At 40.4% G+C, this 24,977-nt stretch overlaps 1 protein-coding gene across 6 annotated transcripts in view; it reads left to right on the top strand.

Moving 5' to 3' along the window:
* Positions 1-24,977, top strand: part of scn8aa (sodium channel, voltage gated, type VIII, alpha subunit a) — a 63,513-nt gene that overhangs the window by 6,740 nt on the left and 31,796 nt on the right. For 3 of the 6 annotated variants that reach the window (XM_088082203.1, XM_042491423.2, XM_042491426.2), the window contains exons 2-12: positions 2,881-3,214; positions 9,585-9,703; positions 11,738-11,827; positions 13,353-13,481; positions 14,364-14,455; positions 19,071-19,268; positions 19,543-19,606; positions 19,768-19,909; positions 22,182-22,388; positions 22,480-22,761; positions 24,326-24,640. In XM_088082203.1, the coding sequence (XP_087938329.1) occupies positions 2,936-3,214; positions 9,585-9,703; positions 11,738-11,827; positions 13,353-13,481; positions 14,364-14,455; positions 19,071-19,268; positions 19,543-19,606; positions 19,768-19,909; positions 22,182-22,388; positions 22,480-22,761; positions 24,326-24,640 (1,917 nt within the window). In that variant the 5' untranslated portion in view covers positions 2,881-2,935. Of the gene's footprint in view, positions 1-2,880; positions 3,215-9,584; positions 9,704-11,737; positions 11,828-13,352; positions 13,482-14,066; positions 14,159-14,363; positions 14,456-19,070; positions 19,269-19,542; positions 19,607-19,767; positions 19,910-22,181; positions 22,389-22,479; positions 22,762-24,325; positions 24,641-24,977 lie in introns of all 6 variants that reach the window. The other 3 variants (XM_042491425.2, XM_042491427.2, XM_042491428.2) reach the window with 3 other exon arrangements.

Here is a 24,977-nt window from a genome sequence, read left to right as displayed (position 1 = left end):
GTTTGGATATTTTTCCTCCATCAACCCTGCACGTATGCATTCGTGCATCTGTGTGTGTGTGTGTGTGTGTGTGTGTGTGTGTGTGTGTGAGTGAGCGTGCGTGCGCGCTCGTGTGGTGCTGAAGCGGACAGCGCCAGCAGAGCAGCAGAAGGCTCAGAGACTGCGAGGTTCCGGGGTCCATTTTAAAACAGACGTCTTGGCTCTCAGGCTGAATGTTTTCATGTGTTTGTTTCAGATTGAGGGGCGTCTCTGCTGTGTGATATCTGCTTCACACCTCGAGCATGTTTGATTGCATTGTGTTATGCAAGAGGGGAGCAGGGAATTGACAGGCCTTGTGATTCACATATGGGTGCACCCCCCTTTATCTCCACCACTTTAGGGTGATAAACAAAGGTTTGTGTGTAGTGACAATCAGATCGAGGGTAAAATATTGAGGTTCAGGTGTGGCTGTGTCCTCCTCTCAGCTTCCTCCTCTTTCCTCCATCACATTAGTATATTGACCCTGAAATGTCCTGCAGCTTGAACAGTTGTCATGTAACCATCATAGCCTTTTTACATCTAAGTGTGCTGGGAAAAGGCTCCACTGAGTCATGCAGCCATTAACTGTGCTGGGTTTTCTGTTAGCGTTTCCACAGCTATTCAAAAAATCATAAGGAGCAAAATCCTTAAAGGGGTCTTTGTTGTCAGAGCTTTAATGCAGGACCCATAAATGGCTCCCAGCATTTGGAGGAAATGTTGGCTCATACCAAGTCACACCTTTATACTGCCGTTGCCAGAACGCCTGATTACATTATTTGCTTTGTAAGTCTTCGTAGTAGAGCTGCAAAGATTGATTCATAAATTGATTACTTAAATTGACTAAAAATCTGATCACTGACTAATCTGATCACTGACTAGTTTGGTTCTTTGGTTTCTTTACCCCTCTGTGACAGTAAACAAAATATATTTGGGTTGTGGACCAAATAAGTCATTTGATGACCTCATCTTGGGCTTTGGGGAACACTGACTATAATTTTTCTCCATTTTCTGACATTTTATAGACCAAACAACTAAGCGACAAATCGAGAAAATAATAGACAGATTATTCCACATTGAAAATAATCACTCGTTCCAGCCTGAATCTGTAAGATCTTGGGATCAATTTCAAAACAGAAATTTCTAACAAAGAAGAAACTATAGCATAAAGAAACACAAAATTGCTTCTCGGTACTTTCTAAACATTTATACATACATACATACATGTAGATGGAAAGATCAGCTGTCAAAAGCAAAAGCTGATAAAGAGACGCATTGTTAAGGCATTACATCTGTGGGCTTCAATAACTCATCAACCTCTTTAAATGACCACAAATGACACAAAGACAAAATATTTCTGATATCATGACACACAAAAAACATATTTATCTTTATTTTTAACTTTTCAATTCTAAAATGTGACGAAAACACTGTAATTTGTGCTTATTTGGTGAGTTTTTTGATTGAAAAATACAGAACCTGCTCACCTTTGTTACCTTGTCTCAGTAAAGTCTTAAGCCTAACGATAGTGTATTTAAAGCAGCTGCTGCGCTTGCTTTAAGGTACCAGTTGGATATCATGCCATGTATCAGACGTATCATTGTTCTGGATTTTCTCTGGTGACATGAAAAGATGATTGAATGAAAGTCTGTTCATGTTTCTGTTCAAATTATCTACTTAGCTGAGATTAAGGCAAAGGGAGAGAGATACTGTAGGATGAGGGAGCTTAATATCCTAATATTCTTAAAGGGATATTTCACTTTACTATAATCACTGTAGCTTTTGGCAGCCATCTGACATTGTAAGTACATGAACAATATCATTTTTAAAAACCTGTAGACAAAATGAAAGATGTTGCACAAGATAAACTGTATTTTTCCTATATCTATAGTTATTTAAAGAGTGAGGGAGACTTTATAAATACTTGTCCACAGGGGGTGAGTGCTGGAGACAGCCTGAAGTAAACACTCCCTCATTTCATTGGCTGCTGAACACTTTATGTTCCTGAGTGTGGATTGACTAATGTACAAACATTGTAGACAGCACTATCCTGGTGTATCCAGTTACCTTTTATAATCAGTATGTTTTGTTGTAGTCTTTTGCTCCGAGGCTGTTATTTATGGCATGTGTTTTCTTGTTTACAATAATTTTGATCAAGGAAAATGTTTGTAAAATGGGAATTTTATTAGGGATGCACAATATTGGATTTTTTGCAGATATCCAATATATAATATATACCGATACAAAACAACTCATTTGGCTGATAACCAATATATCTAATTTTTCCCCACCTAATTTCAGTGATCATCAAGTCTCTTCTTTAGTGGAATTAACATCATTTTATGCATACATTTATCGTGACATCTCACCAGCAGATGGAGACGTAAAATACAATGCTTTGTAGTGCATGTAATATTCATTCATTGTGCAAAAAACAAAGATACTTCAACTTTTGGAGATGTTCACTATGTCAGTAATTAAAGAAATATCAGGTTGGGATATTGCCACAAATTAGGATGTTGGCTGATTCCTTCCTATTTCATACCGATGACGTGCCAATGTTATTGTGCATCCCTAAATATTATAAATAAATAATGTGGCAAATTTGTAGTCCCTCATGTTATTATTTTTTCATCACAACCTCATAGCATCTGTAAATGCAGATGTGTGTGTTTGTGTGAACATGCATGCATCTTGGTGTTTGTTACCTTCCCTCATGCATTTTGTAACTGACCTCTTTGTAAAACAGAATTTCGCATTATTGATGAAAAGGTACAATTTAAATTAAAAAACAGATGGTGTTTCCCTATTCAAAGTACAGTTGAAGTTTGGTTGACCTTTCTTCTCTGTCTCCACCTTCTGCAGAGCTGCTACTGTGGATGGTACAAACCTAAAGACCAAGTAGCTGCAGGATGAAAACATGGCTGCACCCCTTATTGCACCGCCAGGACCTGATAGCTTCAGGAAGTTTACTGTGGAATCTTTGGCGACTCTTGAGCTGCGCATCAATGAGGAGAAGAACAGGAAGCCACCCAAGCAGGACAGCAGCTACCGCGATGACGATGACGAGAACAAACCCAAGCCCAACAGCGACCTGGAGGCTGGGAAAAGCCTGCCCTACATCTACGGGGACATCCCTAAGGGAATGGTGGCGGTACCACTGGAGGACCTGGACCCATACTACCTGAATTCTCAGAAAGTGAGTTTGCAGAGACACACACACACACACCAAACTTGCATACACACACGTATAATGAGGTTATGATCACATATTTATAGTGTGGTTTAAAGCAAAGGATGTTTCTAATGAGGGCTGGGTGTTGAACCTTAATACTTTTTGATACCAAAATGTTTCCATTGCATCAGAAGTCTTGTTCACTCATTCCCGAATCAGATATATGGGCTGGCACAATATCTGGTTGCACTATGCAATTAACATGGCTAAAATATAAATAGAGAGAGAGAGAGAGTGTAGGGACCTTAACTCTATAAAAACATACAGAAAGGGTTTAATTACAGTGAAATTCAGTTACACTCACGGGTTAGTGAAGAGGCAATCCGATGGCATTTCGGGAGGAAACCAAAGTGAGAATGGAAGTAAACAGAAATAGTTTTGGTGTTGTTGGCTTATTTACTTGACATTATATAAATGTGTTTTATTAACTTGATATCAATATTTGATTCTTCAATATCAGGGTTATCATAAAACCGGGTATATGTTGACAGCCCTAATCAGATTTTACCTGATTTTAAGTAAAGTTTTTACCTTGTAAAAAAAAACAAAACTAGTCCTTTACAGCAGCTTGTGTTTACACACAACATTTATGTTTAAGTAACTTTGACCTTTTTCATTAACTTAAAAAAATATGTCTAAAAAAAGTAAATACATCTCAGGTATTGGGTATATGTCCTGAAACAATGGTATCAAAAATTTTAAATACCCAGCCCTATTTACGAATGGTATTTGTCCCTGAACCTCAGATTTCATCACATCAGTCTCCGGTGCCTCTCTTAATCTTTTTATTTATTTATTTATTTATTTCAAAGATATTTCGGGGGACTTTTATTTCCTTTGTTAGACATAGTGTGAAAGGGGAGAGAGGGGGCGGATGACATGCAGCAAAGGGCTGAAGCCGGACTCAAACCCGAGGCCACTGCGGCGAGGACACAGCCTCTGTACAGGCCCCCGCCTCTGTTCATTTTAACAGCAAAGTCAAGTAGGATGTTGGTTTTGAGACTGGAGCATTTCTGTTACAATTATACTATTATTAATACTGATAAAATACTTATTTTCTTTAAACAAATAGATTTTGTGGCATCTACAATCACATCATTTAGAGCATTTTCAAGATGATTGTGATTTAAATCAGTGGTTGTCAGCCAGGGGATCTTGAGGGAGTTCCAGGGTGTCCCCCAGAAAAATAAGGAATAGTTGATTTTCACAACTGAATTTACTATAGAAGTTAATCCAGTGTGATTAGTCCTAAGAGTGACTCCTCTGATCATGGGTTTCACTTCCTCCATTATGGTTAAAACTGTAGAACTGTGGTTTTAATCATTTCTAACAACTGAAATCTTTTTAGATGGAGGTCTCTGAAGCCATATCTTATCGAATGGGAGTCTGAAACTTAATGTGTACCAATGTGGGGGTCCTTGACATAAAAGAAACCCACTGATTTAAATCAACAAGAACATATTTTTATTTTATTGAATTATTTCATTTCCTTGTGCTGTATTTGAAATAGCGGTAACAAGTAGTCTGATGATTATTCCGCCTCATGAATCAGCACGTACGCCACTTTTGATGCTTACGCAGATGGACGTGACCCATCACACATATTGATATCTCACACAATGGTCAGGAGATGAGTGGCCTCGTGACGCCGTGCTGAGTCATATGCTATGGCTGGAACGTACTCACACAAAGGCGAGACATCGTGCAGTTTGTGACATTTGGCTTCCAGGTGTGCTGTGTCTACAGTTATTTTAATTTCATGATTAGGTTGCAGAGTGCAAATATGTTTTCCTCCTTGAAGACCTTTGGGGAGTGTGAGAGTGGAGCTCTCGAGCTGTTGAGTGGGCTGTTGTCGTATCTCTGGGATGCGCTCGCAGGGCTTTGGGGAAAAGGTCAGAGGCAGTAACTGTTGAAAGACTGTTGTTCCACATGACAGACTTTCCTAATTGTTCAAGAATTAATCTGAGGCGGGAGAGAAAAACAGCAGCAGGCTGAGAGGACTCTGGCTGTCTTCGAGGAGACACGTGTCTCTCTGGGGTTTGTGTCATCCCTGACGCTTAGTGGGAGGACGGCCGGGTGACCTTGAGAGTCCCTGTAATGTCCCCATTATGTGTACCTTTCAGACAAAATTGTTAAAGGACACTGTTTTTGTTTCAGATGACTTTCTTACTCGTATTGAAACAATCAGCCTCTGAGTAAAAATGATAAAAGATTTAAAAGCCATTGCGCCAGATATTCACAGAGGATGAAAAAGAAGGTTCAACAAAGTTCAGAACTTCTTTGAAATTCGCAGCCATTTTGGAAAATCTGAGCCATCTGTGCACTGTAGTGCTCCTGTACTCTGTGTTTAACCGTGTGAAGTTTGTTACTTTAAAAGGAACCAAGAACACTTAATCATAAAATGGCCGTCTTTACTGAAGCATTAATCGAGATGCAAAGTGTACTGAGGTCAGTTTGATGCTGGTGTGTTTTCAACAGGACTGAGGCCAAAATCCTCCACCATGGCAACGTTGTTTGTTGTCTATTTTTAACAAAGAATTACGTAACACAATTGGCATTTTTATTCAAAATGGTCTCCTCCAATCACATATTCTTTTAAATACTGCTGCACTTTTGTGGTGTTGTGTAACTCTGTGCCTGTCCACACAGTGTACCTTAAAATATAGCAAGTCCTACCAGAAAAACACATGCTTGTGATAATCTGTTAAGTCATCATCATTAGCTGATAGATTTTTTGTGTATGTGTGCATTCAGGTGTACAGTATCTGTCTCTCCGTCTGTCTCATACCTCACAGTCTTTACACCGTGCACGCTGACTGTTATGTAACGCACCAGTCCAGCGCACAAGAAGGAGACACGATTCAGATGACACGTGGCAAATATGTCCATCGATACGTGGGACTGTTGATAAATCCACTGACTAACACACAATTCACTCGTCTCTTTCCTCCACACACGTCCATGCTGTACTGTCACAGATGCATGCGAGTCGTGCAAGCTCCTTGGTGCTGTTTTGCTTCTCGTCTCGGCGCCTGCCTCCACCAGCCGTCCTGTCAGCTCTCAGCTTCAGGCAAATCTAATTATGGCCCTCCATCTAGTCTCGTTCGAATGCCAAAGGGAGCCGACGTGCTTTGGTTCTGGCAACTCGAGCAGCTCTGACGTCACATCAGGTGGTGACCTTGAGGGAAGAACGTTGCTCTGTATGTCTCTGTCACTGAGAGGCGGCAGGCTGTTTGTGGATACATCCCTCACAGGGGAGGGGGAATAACTGTCAAGGAAAGCAGTTCATCTTCGTCATCGCAAATATCAGTTATGGCTCCTTTAGATTGTGTCATAGCTGAAACGGAGGCCTGGCAGGCTGGGTGGGTGCGTGATGACACAGCACACAGCCCTCCCCACTTAGACAGCGGCCCAAACAGGGCCGTGCCACTCTGAGCCAAACCCGGTATCAGTGTGCAGGGCCGGAAACAGATCATTTTCAAGGAGAGGTGAACGAGAGAGAGAGAGGGAGGAAGAGATGAAGTGAGGACAGGGATGAAATGGACGACATGTGCAGGGATGCATGAGCACACTTGCTCTCCTTCTCGCTGCAGCCAGGCTCACTGAAATGTGTTCCAAGCCCTAAGTAAATCATCTCAAAAACTCTGTAGTATTTCTGTGAGAAAGTGCTCTGTTTTTGAACCTTCAGGTCTTCCCTCAACAGAAACACATTTCAGTGAGCCTGGCTGCAGCGAGAAGGAGAGCAAGTGTGCTCATGCATCCCTGCACATGTCGTCCATTTCATCCCTGTCCTCACTTCATCTCTTCCTCCCTCTCTCTCTCTCGTTCACCTCTCCTTGAAAATGATCTGTTTCTGGCCCTGCACACTGATACCGGGTTTGGCTCAGAGTGGCACGGCCCTGCTTGGGCCGCTGGCTAAATGGGGAGGGCTGTGTGCTGTGTCATCACGCACCCACCCAGCCTGCCAGGCCTCTGTTTCAGCTATGACACAATCTAAAGGAGCCATAACTGATATTTGCGATGACGAAGATGAACTGCTTTCCTTGACAAAACATTGCAATATTGATATCAAGGAACATCTGCTAATCTGCCCACCTGTGTTTGGATTAAGGATGAATATTTACAGTGATTATATCTCAAAAGTCACACACAGCTTGTGAGGGACCACAATGTAAATACATTTAAACTTGAAGATCATGATATGTAGATCACAGTGTAAGGTATGTCAGTATGTCTCCAGATCATTTGCAGATTCACAGCAATGTAGTGAAGGAAGACTCACACCCAGAACAAAAAAAGATTCAGACCTAAGTCTGGTTTCAATTTTTTTTTTTTACATGTTGCAGGGCTGTACAGATGGTGAAATAATGTAAAAATGTGCATAGAGTGAAAAAAACATTTCAGACACTGTGACATGGTTCTGACTTCCTCACCGGAAAAGAAGACAAACATAGGAAAAAATTTTAAGAAGTAGCTCATCCTATGCCTGCCACATTCATAGCTAAACATATTTTATTGCCATATATATCATTCATAAACAATTTTAAAATCGCAAAAACTCGATAAAGGCATGAAGTAATGCATTAGCAGGTTAGCACCTAGCATGGCAGATGAGCCCTATCCCTATGCCATTGCTGTATTGATGTTGGTGTGTGTGTGTGTGTGTGTGTATGTGTGTGTGTGTGTGTGTGTGTGTGTGTGTGTGTGTGTGTGTGTGTATGTATGTGTATGTGTGTGTGTGTGTGCCTGTGTGAGGCTCTGGCTAAAGGACCCATAAAATGCAGTCCATTTACCACAAGGGTTGAGAGAAGGGGGCTCTTTGAGTGGCTGCTGTGGCCCTCATGGATGCTGCAGCCTTGCCTGATGGCTGGAGCTTCTGCTGCTCTCTCTCCCTCTCTTTCTGTCTCCCGCCCATCCCCCCTTCCCAGTCCCTTCTCCTTCTTCTGCCCAGCTCCCTCGCTCCGGCTTCCTCCGCCCTGCTTCTCCTCAGCCTGCTGCTGCCACAGTTGCTGCCTGCCTGCTTCACTCGCTCTCCATCTCCCCTATTTTCTGTCTCTCCTCTCCTCTGCTCTCCTCTTTGCTCAGCTCTGGATTATGAAATTTTCAGTAGCTTTGCAGCAGTTTAGTCATGCGTTACAAAAAAAGACTCCGTACATATATTGCAGTCATGTGTGTACGTGGATGTCAACATCCGTCGCTCATTTTTTAGCTCTGTGCATGCATGTCAGTTCATGTGTGTGTTTGTGTGCATTAGTTTATGTGTATTTGTCACGGTTATGCACACAGTATATGTGTGTAGTGGTTGTATTTAACAGAAATGTCATGCTACCAGCAGCTGGAACGTTTCCATTATGGCTGACCATAGTGCTGACTGGGAGTGTTTACAATATAGATGAGAGTATTAGCACTCGGGAGAGGCCGCTGCTCTGAACTATTATAGTAACTAGAGAGTCAGATTATCTCATCGTTTAACTGTGCTGCCTTGTTCTGAGTTTATTGCAGATCTCAGTCAAATTAATATGAGGGACGTCATGTGACAGATCTGTGTCTCACCCTCTGGGCAGAAAGGCTCTTCGTTTTGGCTCCATGTACATCTCTAAGATGTGTATTTCTCTTGTTGACAACATTGTACAGATGCACCTCATTTCCGTGGGAAGTTCGCAAATTGCATGCAATCATGTGACACCACCATCAGGCCTCTTACTGTACATCTCCTTTTACCATTCTCCTTCCTCCTGCTCCTCTCCCTCCTGACTCCACTGTCTCCAGCCTTCAGCCCTGAGCTGGCAGCTCTGCAGGGCTTAATGTAGTGAGGGTTGCCTTGTTAAAAGCACAAGGGCCCATATCAGTTCTGCAAATGCACAGAGGCTCATTAAAGTTTCATGCAAAATGCCATGTTTTATTTAAACAATTATGAGGTTATCCACAGAAAGAGGCTTGCCCGCCCCTCTCGGTTCTGCTCGTTTCCTTTTCTTGAAACCACCAAAGCTGTGATGTGCAGAACGGCACTGAGTGACTGGGACAACATACAAATGATAGAAACATCCTGGCAGCCATTTTCACTCTGTTGAGATGGGTTTCAGATCATTTTATGCTACAGAAAATGCTTTATAGATTAAGAGCAAATGCACATATGATCTTTTACATATTATCTACATATGTATATGAGTTATGTCAACTAGTTTGCAGAGAAGAATCTTGCAATCAGTTTCTCTTTGTGAATGTTTTTAATCATCTATATTATTGTACATTTGCTGATATGTGTGTTTTTTTAACTGATTATTCAAGGATTAATACTCTTTTTTTCTCTGTCTCTCTTTTCTTCTCTCCACAGACATTTATAGTGCTAAATAGGGGGAAGACAATCTTCCGTTTTAGTGCCACACCTGCCTTGTACTTCATAAGTCCTTTGAATCCGGTTAGGAGAGTAGCTATTAAAATTTTGATACATTCATATCCTTTAAAATTGTGTCTTAACAGCAGAGACAAAAGGGTTTCCTGTTCATGTGTATTATTCATGATGATATGTTCTGTCTTTCTGCTCATACTGCTATTGATGTTTCCTGTCACTGTAAGTACAGGAGAGGATACAGACAGTTGGTATGAAGATGGAAACTAATAGCATGTCAGATTACAGAATGATGATTTCTCTAAGAGCATACAGGAAGCCATGCGGTAGCCATTTTATCTTTGTAAGGGAAGGCTAGCACAAATGATGAGTCATCCTTATCAGTAAACCAGGATGGATCTCTTCAATAAGCCTATTATGGCTTAGATCCGTGTCATCCATCTCAGTACCAAGACTGAACATTTTAAGGTTGTACCCTTCTGTATTTAGAGAACTGTCAAAAACAGCCTCAAGAGGTGGAAGGAAGGTAGCTTTAGACAAAAAGCTGCAGCTGATTGAAGCAGCATTTCTATAAAGTAGGTCAAATGTGCCATTGATTTGCCTCATGGTGGAAATGACACTGAAACTGGAACTCGTCCAGCAACTGTCCACTGGCTATAATAACATATTAGACCAACAGCCACCAAACTTACACTACATAAACACAATTCTAAAGGATTCTCCACATTGTGCTCATTTGACACACATTCTAATTGCACATTCTAATTTATCATTAAAACCTGCCACATATGTACCCACAATGCAATTTGAACACAGACAGTTGAGTCGTTAGAGTCAGGTTTGTAATGCTAGCAGCAGCTAATGCCGCACCATCATTATTTTTCTTTGTCAAACTTGTAGTCTTCAGCTCCCATCAACATTGTCAGAGGGCTGTACACAGCTTTTTTTCACATAAGCAATAATCCCCTCCCAAAATTGGTAACTGTATAAATTAATGGATTTGGTCAAAGTGACGTCACCAACTGGTTTGTGTACTCCTTTGGACAAGAGGTTAGAGCTAACCCCAATGCTAGCTGACAGGCCGGTTGGCACAGTGCATTTACAACTGAGGTTAATGGTGATAATGTTAAGGATATTTTTTTCATGCAAAAAATAGGCTCAAAACCATTAAAACAAAATATACTTGACAGAAAAGCTCAAGTCTACAGGAAGAGAAATAGGGCAGGAAATTGACATACACTCCAAATAATTATTTGGCACTTAGAGATAACAAAATAATCAACCATTTTGTTGCAATAAAACACTAAAGGAAGAACATTGCATATTGATTTGATGTACCATATGTTTGTACACACCACCATTATCTTTTTTTATCTTATATATCTATTTTTTTTTAGTTTGGCTTGAATCATCTCAGTGTATGGTAATAACTCGGTACCTTAAATTACATAAAAATCATATTCAAATATCTAAATAAAAAAATAGAAAAGAACATTCTCAAAACAATTATTTTCCCAATCCTAAAGTAAAACAAGACAAAGATGTTATTATGTGTTACAAATTAGTCAAAATAAAGTACTGTTTACAACAAATAGGATCAATGTACATTTGTTCGCAGTGCGCAATGCAGGTTGTCTTCCCACATCACTAATATTACATGAAGTACTCGTATCAGAAACTGAACACTTTTTATTCTTCACAATACTTAGGCTACTATTGCTCTGTCCCTACATTTACCTAATTTCCTCCCATTATTAACCACAAGCCATAGCTATTACTGACCTCAGGCTACATTTAAAGCTAACTGAGGTTTCCTTTGTTTCCTGTGAGTGTAAACCTCTGCACTGAAGCCCTTGCAGCTTTAAAACATGTTGTTGTTTTGTTAAAGCCATTGCATTTTCACTAAATATATACCATTTAAATATTTCATTGGTAAAATAATGGCCTTTGTGGTAGAAAGCACACAAACCACCTCCTGTTTAAGTGCTATGAGTAGGTTTTGTGGTTTACATTTAGGGTATACTGTAGTGTAGGTTAATTCTTTTTCTATTGCTGTGTTTTACATTTTCAGGTCTGATGAGGGTTATGATGTTTGTGATTGACTCTGTAATCCTTATTTTCCTTAACCTGCTGCTCACTCTTTTCAGCATGATCATTATGTGTACAATTTTGACCAACTGTATATTCATGACCTTTAGTGATCCTCCCGAGTGGTCAAAACAAGTAGAGTAAGTACACATTTTATATATTCACTCAGTAGTGTGTATGCATGCTAACTGCTAGCCCCAGTTTGTGCCTTCAAATTACCATTACATGATGAGCACAGAGCCAAGATTTACTGTTTAACATCTTGACAACTATTGGGTGGATTGCTATAAAATTTGGTATAGAGATTTGTTTTCCCTACAGATGAACTGTAATAACGTTGGTGATCCATAAACTATTTTTAATCAGGGTTAGGGTTAGGTTTTTTTTAACCAAATACCTGCAAAACTCATGATCAGCCTCAAATGCACTCTGTGTGTAGTGCTAATTAGCAAATGTTAGCACGCCAACATGCTCAACTAAGATGGTGAACTTGGTAAACATACCTGCTAAACATCAGCTTGTTACTGTGAGCATGTTGGCATGCAGCTCAGAGCATTACTGTGCCAAAGTACATCCTTAGAGAGCTGCCAACTTAGATGTAAACTGTTATGCTGTGTTCACATGGAATCATGCAGATGAGAGACAGCGAACCAGGTATCATTTTAGTGGAAGAGAGCAGGACGATAAAATGATTTAAGGCCAGCAGAGAATACTGGTAATGCCAGACGCCATTACCTTTCAAATTTAAGACATTTGAACTTTCTGTCCTCCTCCCGACAGGATTTACCACCGGATGTTGTGTATTTCCTTCACGCAAGGAGAAAACATGAGAGATCTGGACAATTAATGCATGTCACTGGACTAATTACATTAATTAATAGACACAAAATTGGAAATTCTTTATCAGGAATAAGCTCTTGAGATGTACGATCTCATTTTCATGGGGTTTCTCAAAATAATTTTATTAAGTATATTTATCTATCTTATCTTATCTTTATAAGACAACATCACCATGGCAACATATCATCATGCAAGTTTTGTTCAACTGTCCTGCCATTCCGTCTGTCCTTTTGTGTTTTTTTTTTTTTACCAATGCTGTCCCCCACCTCGGGCCCCACCACTTCTACAGACATTGTGGAGGTTGTGCGTCCCTTTGTGGTGGTTATGCATCTTTTTGTGATTTTGTGTCTCTTTGTGGTCATTTGGTTTCCTTTTTTTGTCGTTTTGTGGTTGTTTGTTGTCTATTTATATCCTTTTTGTGTCTCTTTGTGGTTATTTTTAAGTCTCTTCCTGGTTGGTACATTGAGTGACACTTAATTGTCCAGAGGTTGTTTTCCTTCTGCTGTTTACCATCGGCCTGATTCCATGTGAATGCAACTTTTGGCTTGTTCAGAGATTGCTGTGTATTTATTTTTCAGAAGATCAGAGCTGGCTCTGTGAATCGATTGTATAATGTTGATTCATACTTTCTGTAAAATAACACATTTGCTTATTTAAAAACAATATATGTAATATTCTACACCCCACATCTATCCTGTGCCCTACACTCAAGTATGTCATTTCCTGAGCGTTTCAACAGCTAACAAGGGTGCAGCCATTAAAACATGAGCGAGCTTTGATCCAGCCTGGTGAACTGATTCTGTCAACGCTTTTTTTTTCTTTCAGGTACACATTCACAGGAATTTATACATTTGAGTCTCTTGTAAAAATCACTGCACGAGGATTCTGTATAGACGGGTTTACATTCCTTAGAGATCCATGGAACTGGCTGGATTTCATGGTGATTTCGATGGCGTAAGTATTTTTCTTGTCATTCAGACTTTCAGATGATGAAATGAAATATTCACAAATATTGCCATTGTTTTGTTATAGAGGGTGGGTTTAAAAAAGTGAACTTTCAGTGCTTCAGGTGTTCATTTTCTGTCTTTCTTACTTTTTCCTTTCTTTCTGTTTGATAACCCATCTTCCGCGTTTCCTCCATTGATCTGAGACTCCTCTGGTCGTTCTCTATGGGGATAGAAGGTTTCCATCTGACACCCTGCGGCCTCCCTGACAGCAGCCACACCTCAGTCCCACTCATTCGACTTATCCTCCTCTTTTCATCTAACTCTCCTTCTTGTTCACCGTTTCTCTTTCAGTCTGCAACATTCAATTTAAGGCCCAGTGTCCCCCGTCGATTATATATCATCCAGTATTCATACCACAGATGTACCTGCCTCCGCATGACCAAATGCATACCCATTAATGATCAGCACCATGCAAAATACATTGCCATTGTTTGTAGAGTTGTCACATATCCCATCTGTGTGTGAATTGACCTTTTCACCTCATTTCTCCATGTAAATAACGAGTTGTTGTAACTGTGGTTTGATCCTGCAGGTATATAACAGAGTTTGTAAACCTAGGCAATGTCTCAGCTCTGCGCACGTTCAGGGTGTTGAGGGCATTGAAAACTATTTCTGTAATTCCAGGTAAGACAGGATGGGGCGGGGGATGGTTGGGCGGGGTCGGTGTTAGGTGTGTGTGTCTTTCTTTCCTTTTACCTTCCACCCTTCTCCTCAGTGGACAGGCTCTGTGAGTGGCGTCGTTTCCTCCTGGTTCGGTGGTGTTGTGCTCTTGGCGTGTGTGGTTATTGTCATCGTGTTTGTTCTGTGTGTGATCCTTCCCCTATTTCAGATATATAACAGAGTTTGTGGACCTGGGCAATGTATCTGCGCTGAGAACATTCAGAGTTCTCCGAGCATTGAAAACTATCTCTGTCATTCCAGGTGAGACTCAGTTTAAACACTAAGGCTGATCCTCTCACCCTTTCTTTTCTACTCACTATTATGATTACAATTATGATTTAAGCAACAACAGAAAAATTGGAGACAACCATTTTTTGATTTATTTTTCCTCCAAAATTATCAAAAATGGTACTAATACATTTTTGATAGGCTTTGCAGTCTCCTCTAGGGCCCTCCAAAGTGTCTGCACTCTCTTCTGCCCCAGTAGCACTCTCATTATGAGGCTTGTTTCCAAGGCAGCTGTGTTTCTCTTCAGAAATAGTAAACCTCTCCTTTCAGCTTCAGGAATAAGCAAATGTTCTGTAGCAAAGAAAATTGTGGATAGAGTATTTTCATTTTAAAGGGAAACTTCTGTGTTTTTAAACCTGGACCCTATTTTCCCATGTTTTTGTGTGTGAGTAACTAATGGAGAGAACAATTTTTAAAATTGGTTTAGAGAGACCGATCTTACTGCACGTTAAAAGTACAAACTTGTAGTGAGTAAACAGAAGGATATGATTTGGAACATACCCTTGGTCACAATAGCAAACAGACCAGCGAAAGTTAAGGAAAAGCATTTCATTTCTCTGTATGGTCTTTTCCATGGTTAAGCCAGACACTTTAAGGAAAAATATGAGACTGTCAACGGCAAAAACAAGAACTTTTTTAGTGGACGTAAATTGACAGTACACAGTTGTCAACAGGGATTACATTATAGCCCGTTTCACTGCAGTGGTCTCTCTCAATACCGGACCAATGTCCAAAATGCTTGTCTTTATTAGTCACTCAGATGCAAAAAAGTGGAAATTGGAGTCCAAGTCGAAACATACTGAAGTTTGTCTTCATGGGAAAAAAAGTTTTTATATTATATTATATTATAATATACAAGGTATATTTATCGGCTAAGATCATAGCTTCTCAAATTTGGCAGAAATCCTTCTAGTTCTATCACGAAAATGAAAGTGAAATTAAAAGATTGATAATTTTGTTGCACATGTATATTTAGTGATTGAATTGGAAATAAAGGATTCCATGATTTTGGGATCAAAATAAACCCTGTATGTAGATGTTAATATGGCATAGCTCTTATAGAGATCCCAAATATTAGACCTCTTATTTATGTATGAAGACTGCCAAGCCTAGTTTGTGAACATATCTTACGCTGCATGATGCTTTTCAGTCACTTGCTTTTACAATATTAGCCTACCAAGAGCTTGGCTGACAAATGGCATTGAAAGTTTGATTTGCCCTCTTTGTTTTTTAGTTTGATTATTGATTTTTTTTGTTCTCTCTGTTTTTTGTTTTTGTTTTGTTTTTTTTTTACAACCTACTTGAATGATATACCGCACAGAAAAAAAGAAATGGTGTGCTTACATTGTAGAGGTTGGGGATGCAGATGGGATGGTTGAATGACCTCTTGACCTTTTTGAGTGACACTGACCACACATCTATTGATAGAGGATGTGAAACACATGTGCTTACTCACAAGAACCACTGTGGATGGCTTTTTTAAACAGCACATCCATTTGGAAATATGAAAAAGAAAATCGTATGAGTGCAACAAAGGAATCATGTTTTGATTTGAGCTGTAGTTAAAGGAATAATTCAGCATTTTGGGAAATACACTTGCTCACTTTCTAGCATTGAGTTAGATTAGATCAATAGCACCATCATATCTGAATGGTTAATTATTAAGTGTCAATCAGCAGCCTGTTAGCTTAACCTAGCGCAAAGACTGCAAAGAGGGGAAAACAGCTAGTTTTGTATGTGCAAAGGTAACAAAATTAACCTACCAGCACTTCTAACGGCCAAAATACACAAGGTGCACGCAGGTTTTTTAAAAATATTTTACCTGTATACAGAGTATGTTTTTGTAGCGTGTGGTATGTGCCAGCTGGTTAAGTAGGCTTTGGAAGCATAGGCTGTAATCAACTAGGACTGAATTAATAAACTGGATTGTTTTAACAACAGGAAGCATTGATTTGATTGATTGATTTCCATGTCAAATGTAAAAACACCCACAGGGTTGCTCTGCTGTGTGGCATTGCCTCTGGTACAATAAGATAAATATTTATACACAGTTCTATATAGTTTTAACCTGTTGGAGGGCCACTGGGCTGCGCATATTAAAAAATGAACACACCAGTCACACAATAGTGCTGAGCCCTGTAATACCTGTATGGATAAGTGCAGCTTCCGTGGTCAATGAAGCAGCTTCGGTTGTTTATAATGAAGGCGCTTGTCTGTGGGCATGCTGCAGCAGACACTTGGGACCCCGTCTGTGCCCCATGTATTTTAAATGTAAGATTCACTGATGAACATCTCATTTGTTTAGTTTGCATTGAAGTGAATTTAAATGTCAGTTTGGCTGCACGATATGAGGAAAATATGTACATGCAATTATATTGTTGTGTATATATAATTATGATCCTTGTGTTAATGAACAGATGTTAAGGTGTACTAAAGTTCTTCTCTTTAAGTATATTGCTAAAATATGCTTGTTGAATTTTGAACTTTTATTGAAAAAAAATTGGCTCCAAATGACATCACAAGCAAAAGATGTCAGCGTCTGTATCCGGGAGGCAAGTATTTTTTCTTAGGATGGCAAAGGCATGTCCCGCCCTACTCTTTTTTTTTCCATTTCCAGTCTTTATGTGAAATGAAGCTAATCAGCTGCTGGCTGTAGCGTTACATCATACAGACACAAGAGTGGCATCAATCTTATCATCTAAATCCCTGCCAGAAAGTGAATTAGTATGTTTCTCAAAATGTCAAAATATTCCTTTTTCAGTTATTCATGAAGGCCTGTAGAACTGGTGTGGAAAAAATATAGCTTAGTGTTGTTTCAGTCCAACTAAGAATAGGTCATGTGCAGTGGAGGCATGATTTCAGAAGTTCTTAAGTTATTTAGGTATTTTAAACTAGTACCCTGTGGCCATTAAAATTTTAAAGGGGACCATGCTCCATTTTAGCACCTGTCTCTTTAGGCACCTCTCCCGAAAAAGCCCAGGCTGCTCTGATTGATTAGTGTTTATGGTTCTTAAATTCTTGACATCTCTTCACTGTCATTGAAACCAGGGAATGACTGTATCCTTTTTACAGTGTTAGCAGTGTTCTTGCAGCTAGAAAATGACTGGAACAAAGAATAGCGACACTTTGTACCACAAAAAATCACCAATGAAAGCTTCCAAACACAAACAGACATGTTCAAGCAAGAATATCATGTAAAATCCAGGAGAAATTAACAGCATCTGTGACCTAGATTACATGTTTCCCTTACGTTAGCATGTAGCTACATGTAGCAGTATATACAAGGTAATGTAAACACATGCAGTAGCGTGCCTGGAGCAGAGAAACGTTTACCTCATTATTGAAACTTTGGCCATTTTTAACAAGTCTGACCTTGTAACAGTAAATATAAGACACAAAATATGGAAAAGCATAATAGGTCCCCGTTAACATGCTTTATTGACTTAATTTTCTTGATAAGACCTTGTCATTCACTTCCAGATAAGAAAAGTTGTTTTACTTTAAATATGTTTCTTAATTGACTCAAATTGAAATGGTGCCTTTACTGAGATTGCCAAAATATATAAGCTCAAATTAAGACCATATGTTGCAAGATGATACAGTATATGCAGCTGGTAAAGCTCATTGTACCTGTAGAGACCAGACAGAAAAGGGGGTGCGGGTCATCCTGTTTGAGGTACATGTGGACCTGATGTGAACGCTGCCAGAGGATGCCTGTTCTGGAAGGTAAACGATTTTGTCTTTAGTGAAAGTGTGGATGAGACAGACTGCAGGGTCACGGTATGGGGAGTCAGCGCTTTCCTAATGACACCTTATACAAGACAGTTCAAGAAAGTGCCCCAGCTGGCACTGGCATTGAATTGCTCCTGTTCAGCCTTGGAGTTTAAATGACCTGCATGCGGTTTCCAGCCCCCCTTGCCTGTGCCTCTGTCCTTCTCATGGCCCCTCTTTGTGCTGCTGTGCTCTCTTCCTTATGGATTTCCTCTCACTTTTCTACAGTCTTCCCCCTCTTGTTCACTTTTTTTTTTATCATTGGCAATCAAATGCAAATTTCCTCTGTTAAAAAGCAAGTCATTTTGATTTGATTTGTGTTAAAATATTGTCTGTATGCATCTGAAAAGAGTGGGAAGGCTCCTAAATATTTCCTGTTTGTTTTGTTTCTAGAGATGTTATGTACGTAAACTATCATATTTGTCCAAAATGTATTACTACCTCAAAAACGAAAAAAAAACAAAACAAAAAAATCCTTTGTCAGGATGTTCAACTCAGTAAGTCAACACAACATATCATATTACATTCAGGATTTTTTATTACACTTATAATTATCTAACTGAATGAAAATATATTTCCTTAAATAATTACATTTAATATGAAAGCAGTACAGAGTTGCCACGCCCATATTTTGACCTAAATCCAGTCATAACTGGATATTTCCCAGCAGTAGATACCTAAAAGGGATTAGTATAGTAGCAGTATTAGTTATAATAGATAATTTGTTATAGAAGCTCCAAAGATTCATACCTTGGGTATCAGCATCTCCAGCATCACCTGTGTCGTTTGTGTCCGTGTGTGCGTGACTGCTCTTCAGGCCTGAAGACCATCGTTGGCGCCTTGATCCAGTCTGTGAAGAAGCTCTCGGATGTGATGATCCTGACCGTCTTCTGCCTGAGTGTCTTTGCCCTCATCGGCCTCCAGCTCTTCATGGGCAACCTGCGCCACAAGTGTGTGATCTGGCCAATCAACACCACCAAGAGCTTCGACTGGAATGAGTACATCATGAACGACAGTAAGTAGAGGCCGGGCTTCACCAACGGTGAGCTGGCAGCAATCTAGGATATGAGTCAGCCCATATGTTGAAACAACAAAACAGCATGTCATTTTGGCACTGGACTGACAAAAGGAACTGGTTCGATATGAACCGATCTGCATTGAAAATGTCTGAGGAAACTGAAGTTAGAAATTGGTCTGAATGGATTTACAGACCGTTGCAGGGTAAACAACTGTAGCTGCGACAGAATGTGAGCGATATGACTCATTATGGCTGTTTGTTTTTTCCTCAGCCAATTTCTACTTCCTGCCTGGCCAGTTGGATGCTCTTCTCTGTGGGAACAGCTCCGACTCTGGGTGAGTTGCCTTCTCTGCTCTCCTCCCAATGCTGCTGATCCCACAAAGACCTGCTGCAGCTCTTCTATCTGCCTAAAGTCAGATTACATTATAAGTAAATAGTGCTGAGTCATTTTTGGGCTGGGTGCCCCGGTCTCTTTCTCTCTTTCTCCACCCCTCAGCCGCTGCCCGGAGGGCTACACATGCATGAAAGCTGGGAGGAATCCAAACTATGGCTACACCAGCTTTGACAGCTTTGGCTGGGCCTTCCTGGCTCTCTTCCGACTCATGACACAGGACTTCTGGGAAAACCTTTACATGCTGGTAAAGCTGATGTTTCAACAACTTCATCTTGTTTCATATGGGGCGTATACAACACATGCAAACTCTCAAAAACTACTGCCTATAAGCAGTAAACTAGTCGATAAGCAGAAAAGCAAAGTAAGTGATTTATTTCGTAAAAATGCCAAATTTTTGTACCTCAAATTTGCTGCTTTTGTATCACTGTAAATCAGTGCTGTAATCACCTATTTAATGGGGAGGGGCATTTTCAACCTTCTGCAACCCAATGCTCCAGAGACAAATCCCCCTTTAGAAACTTAACAGCTAATAAACTAACAAACAAAATCAAATAAAATCTATAACAGGCAAAATGTACAATGTAGTACTACAACTGGTAGTTGTAATAATTGTGATTGGTTAAGTTTATTCACGATTGTGAATTCACAAGTTCCAGGCTGTCTATTATAATTACTGCTGAGCTGTAAATGAATTATTTTTCAGTCTTAGTATGTTGGTCAGACAATACAACTTATTAAAACTTAATTTTCACTGCCCAAAATCTGACTATCTGTACAACATGCAACACCTTGCACTCTTAGACCTTATATTCAGGCAATCGGAGGGTGTCACATCAGGGTCTTAGAACTTGTGATAAGCATTTTTCACAACTTTTTTTTTTACATATTAAATCACTAAAAACATACTGAATAAATTCATTATTAATGAAAACTGTAAATATGTTGCATAGAGCAAGGTAGCAGATATTCAGAGAGACTTGATTTCCCTTCAGAAAAGACTGATCTGGTACAAACTCAGCTCCTCCATTGATTCCTTATTTAGTGCGTGTCATCAGGCTGTTTATGCGCAGGCTTTTACTCCACCTTTCAGGCTGAAAATGGTGCATCATTCTGCCTCTGGTAATTCCCTTGTTCCCACTTTGACTCCTCTCATCTGCATACTGTAGCCAGGTCATTTTTGTCATGCCTGATAGCCCGTTCCACGCAAAGCCTGTGGGGTACTCTCCTGCTTCCATTTACAGCAGCTGAGTAGAAGGAAGGAAGAATGAAATATTAACAGCTCAGGATTACAGTGTGGCCAATGAGGAAGATGAGACCTGATGGAAGCATCCCGCTCATACTTCTATTTTTGCTCCCATCTTTGAAATTCACCTCCCAACTGCATGCACTCGCTGCTATTGTGTACTGTATCTTCAAAGTAATTTTTATGCAGCTGTGATTAGGAAGGATGGTGAAGGCTTTCTTTATCAGATGTTCAGAAAATAAATGAAATTAGGACGCCCCGGTTGCTCACCAGGCAGAGCTCATACCATGAAGACGGAGTGCTTTCTGCAGCTGCAGATTTGAGTCTGACCTGGGCTCTGCTCTGCATGTTGTCCCTCCTCTCTCTCCCTTTTCTCTCAATTCAATTCAATTCAGTTCAGTTCAGTTCAGTTCAGTTCAGTTCAGTTCAAGAAGGCTTCATTGGCATGACCATAATCAAACAGTATTGCCAAAGCACATTTTAACAGTTGTTTTAACATAGAACCAATGTCACTTGTCTGTCTCAGAAAGCCGTCTCTTTTTTGACAACAGTTCAACTTCAGAAAGGGAAACCAAAGACGGCTGATGAGTAAGAATTGTAATATTAAATTTGGGGTCTGTTTTGTGGCTGAAGTCTTTTTACATTTAGATTAATGATAACTCTGCACTTGTAAAACAAAACAGTTAAAAAAAAAAAAGGTCTAGATTTTTCCTGTGTGTTCTCATATTATGAGCTACCTTGCATCTGCAACTCATGCTCCTTACCTTACATCTCCACTGGGGATAGCATCTCAATTCCATAGAAATTTCTTAGGCTGAGCACAGGCTGGTGTTGTGTGCATGGAAAAGTAGGTCAAAATGTATATCTCGTGGCCCTCCCTGATGAACAACACAACCTTGGGCTCATGCTGAGAACCGTAACGAGCACTGGGTATAAGATTATTCCTGTGTAGACCAAAAACAGATGGTTATGTATGAATTCATCATTGTATGAGAAGATAGTAAAGCTAACTTAAGTACTCATACTTGAAAAAGACATTTACATGTAGGAAGTCACACACGATAATGCTGAGTTGATTTTGCACCCAGAAATGCCTAATCAGGGCTTTGTGCCCGTTCCCCACCGACAGCTGACTCTGTTTATTCCTGATGAGTCACTGTGAGAGATGAGCACTGAGGTTGACACTGAGCATGACTCGGGGGTTTAGGTGTCGTGGCTGTCCCTGTTGTTCCTTCCCTTCTCCCCTCACCTCTGCTGCACTGCTTCTTAACAGACCCTGAGGGCGGCAGGGAAGACCTATATGATCTTCTTTGTGTTGGTGATCTTCGTGGGCTCATTCTACCTGGTGAATCTGATCTTGGCTGTGGTAGCCATGGCCTATGAAGAGCAGAACCAGGCTACCATGGAAGAGGCCCTGCAGAAAGAGGAGGAATTCAAGGCCATGCTGGAGCAGCTCAAGAAACAGCAGGAAGATGCCCAGGTTAGTCTTTATCAGGATGGAGCACAAGATTTGTTTCTGAGACATGTTTTATCGTTGCTCTGACTTTCTTTATATGTTTGGCTCTGTCCAGACGGCTGCCATGGCAACCTCTGCGGGTACAGTGTCGGAGGACGCAGTAGAAGATGATGGAGGAGGGCATCTGTCATGCAGTTCCTCTGAGATGTCAAAGCTCAGCTCCAAGAGCGCAAAAGAGCGGCGTAATCGCAAGAAGAAGTGGCGACAGAAAGAGCAGGAGAAAGAGAAAGGCGACAGTGAGAAGTTTGTCAAGTCGGAGTCAGATGACGGCAGCAAGCGGAGCCGCTTCCGGTTTCCTGATAACCGCCTGGGTCGAAAGTCTTCCATTATGAACCAGGTTTGGAGAACATGGATAGTATATTTTAGTAATTCAGCATCATTTAAAGTGACATTACAAAAAAGTCCCACTTACTGATAATACACAGATGATTTAAGATATGTTTTGGAATCTTTGTGATCAGAGTTTTATTTTGTCACTGCAGAGGTGTGGACTCAAGTCTCATGACTTGGACTCAAGTAAAAACTCCAATCAGAAATTTGATGACGGAAAACTTGACAAAATCTAAGACTTACAATTGGACTCTCACACCAGTGACCACTTGATACCAGGATTTCATTTCCTTAATCAACTATCATTAACACCATTTATTTCCAGCAAGTCAACACTTACTTCCCCAGATCCACTTTGTTTAAAGCAACGGCATCCGAACAAGTTGCAGGAGAGAACCGTGAAGAGCTTACTTTACTGAGCACCAGTTGGAAAAATGATACCACGAATAATTTTGGTTGCGTGCAAAAAATATGAGGTGTTCAACAAAAAACAAATTTCAGTATGCATAACATGCGATTGAAAATTACAGACAACAATAATAATAATTCAACAATAATTCTAAAAAGCATTCAGGATTTTGTAAATGTATTATGTTATTACTCTGCTGTTAAAATCTTCTCACAATTGGTGCAGAGTGCATTATGACTTGTTTAGGAATTGAAACTTAAAGTTTAGGACTTGGGACTAGACTCGCTTGCCTGTCATGGGACTTCAGTGCAAAGACTTGAGACTTACTTGTGGCTTGCAAGACAAAGACTTAGTCCCCCCTCTGTCTTAATGTAAACTGTCAGGTTTATGGATTGTTTTGAGTCACCGGGACATTATCTCTAGAAATAAGTGCCCTTGAGTTTTTCAGTACACATTTTGGATGTTTTGAGCTCCACACATGAAATCTGCCTTACCTCCACAGACAAAAAACCTCAGCATATAAAGTTAGATTATACCACTGGAGATAATCAGAAAACATGTTTTTAGACTTAGGGATAACTGAGCCTTTTAAGCTTTTTTGGCTCAGTGATAAAACACAAAAAGAGACTGAACAAGTGAGAGAGACGTATAATTGGAATAGAGCTGATTTTTATCTTTATGAATATGATATAGTTGTTAGTGAAAAATTAGGCTTCAGTTCAGAATTATTTTTTACTGTCAGATGAGGAATATTTGAGTTTGAGAGTGCAGCTATTGTATACTGTATAGCGTGGTATTGCACAAACTCATATAAAGGAGCATATAGCAGCCAGATATATAGAAACACATGTCCAGGTCCTGAATTATTTACAGTGATTACATGAATGTTTCAAAGGGAGCAATCCTGCAGTTTTGCTTCGGCTCCACCGTGTTTTATAGTGCAGGATTTATCAAATATGAGAAGGCACACAGGCCCTCTGTAACTAAGGATTGTTGTCAAAAAATGTGATTCCAGTTGAGCCAGCATACTCTGTGTGTGTAACTATAATAATATTTGGATCAATACTTGCAGCAGCCCAGATTGATGTTGTCATGACTCATGTGTCTGTCGGTGTTGGTTCAGTGGCCTGTATCTCTGTCCTCCTCTTTCTTCTCCCTTCAGTCCCTCCTCAGCATACCTGGCTCACCTTTCCTGTCCCGCCACAACAGCAAGAGCAGCATCTTCAGTTTTAAGGGCCGCGGTAAGGACGTGGGTTCGGAGAACGAGTTTGCTGATGATGAACACAGCACGGTGGAGGAGTGCGAGGAGCGTCGGGGCTCCCTGTTCAGCCCTTATCGGCGGAGCAGCTACAGTGGCTTCCACGGGAAGAGGAACAGCACGGTGGATTGCAACGGCGTGGTGTCGCTCATTGGCCCTGGTCCCGGTGGACGCCTTCTGCCTGAGGTGAAAATAGATAAGGCAGCTACTGACGACAGTGTAAGGAAGTCAATGAGTAGACCTATCTAGGCATGGCCCCCCTCTCGTCCGTTCCTTTTCTTTCTTGCTCTCTATCCTCTACTCTGTCATCTTTGCAAGTCCGTATGTATCTCTTGGCTAAGCGCTCGCGCCTCCCCTCCCCCAGCCCTGCAGTGTATGCTGCCCTCCGACAGTAGGCAAAGGATGGAGAAATAACTAAATTTGATAGTGAATATGCTATAGCCAACCCTTGATTTGACAGGATAGTGAAACTGGGTCTATCAGTGACTTCCAGGCAATTTTGTTGTTTGATTTGAACGATGAATGTCAATGTTTTGAATGTTCATATCAAATTATT

This window comes from Plectropomus leopardus, chromosome 9 (assembly GCF_026936395.1).
Source record: "Plectropomus leopardus strain MGB_pleo_1.0 chromosome 9, ASM2693639v1, whole genome shotgun sequence".
Lineage (NCBI taxonomy): Eukaryota > Metazoa > Chordata > Actinopteri > Perciformes > Serranidae > Plectropomus > Plectropomus leopardus.
Note: the sequence above shows the minus strand (reverse complement) of the source record. Positions and strands in the feature narration are given on the sequence as shown.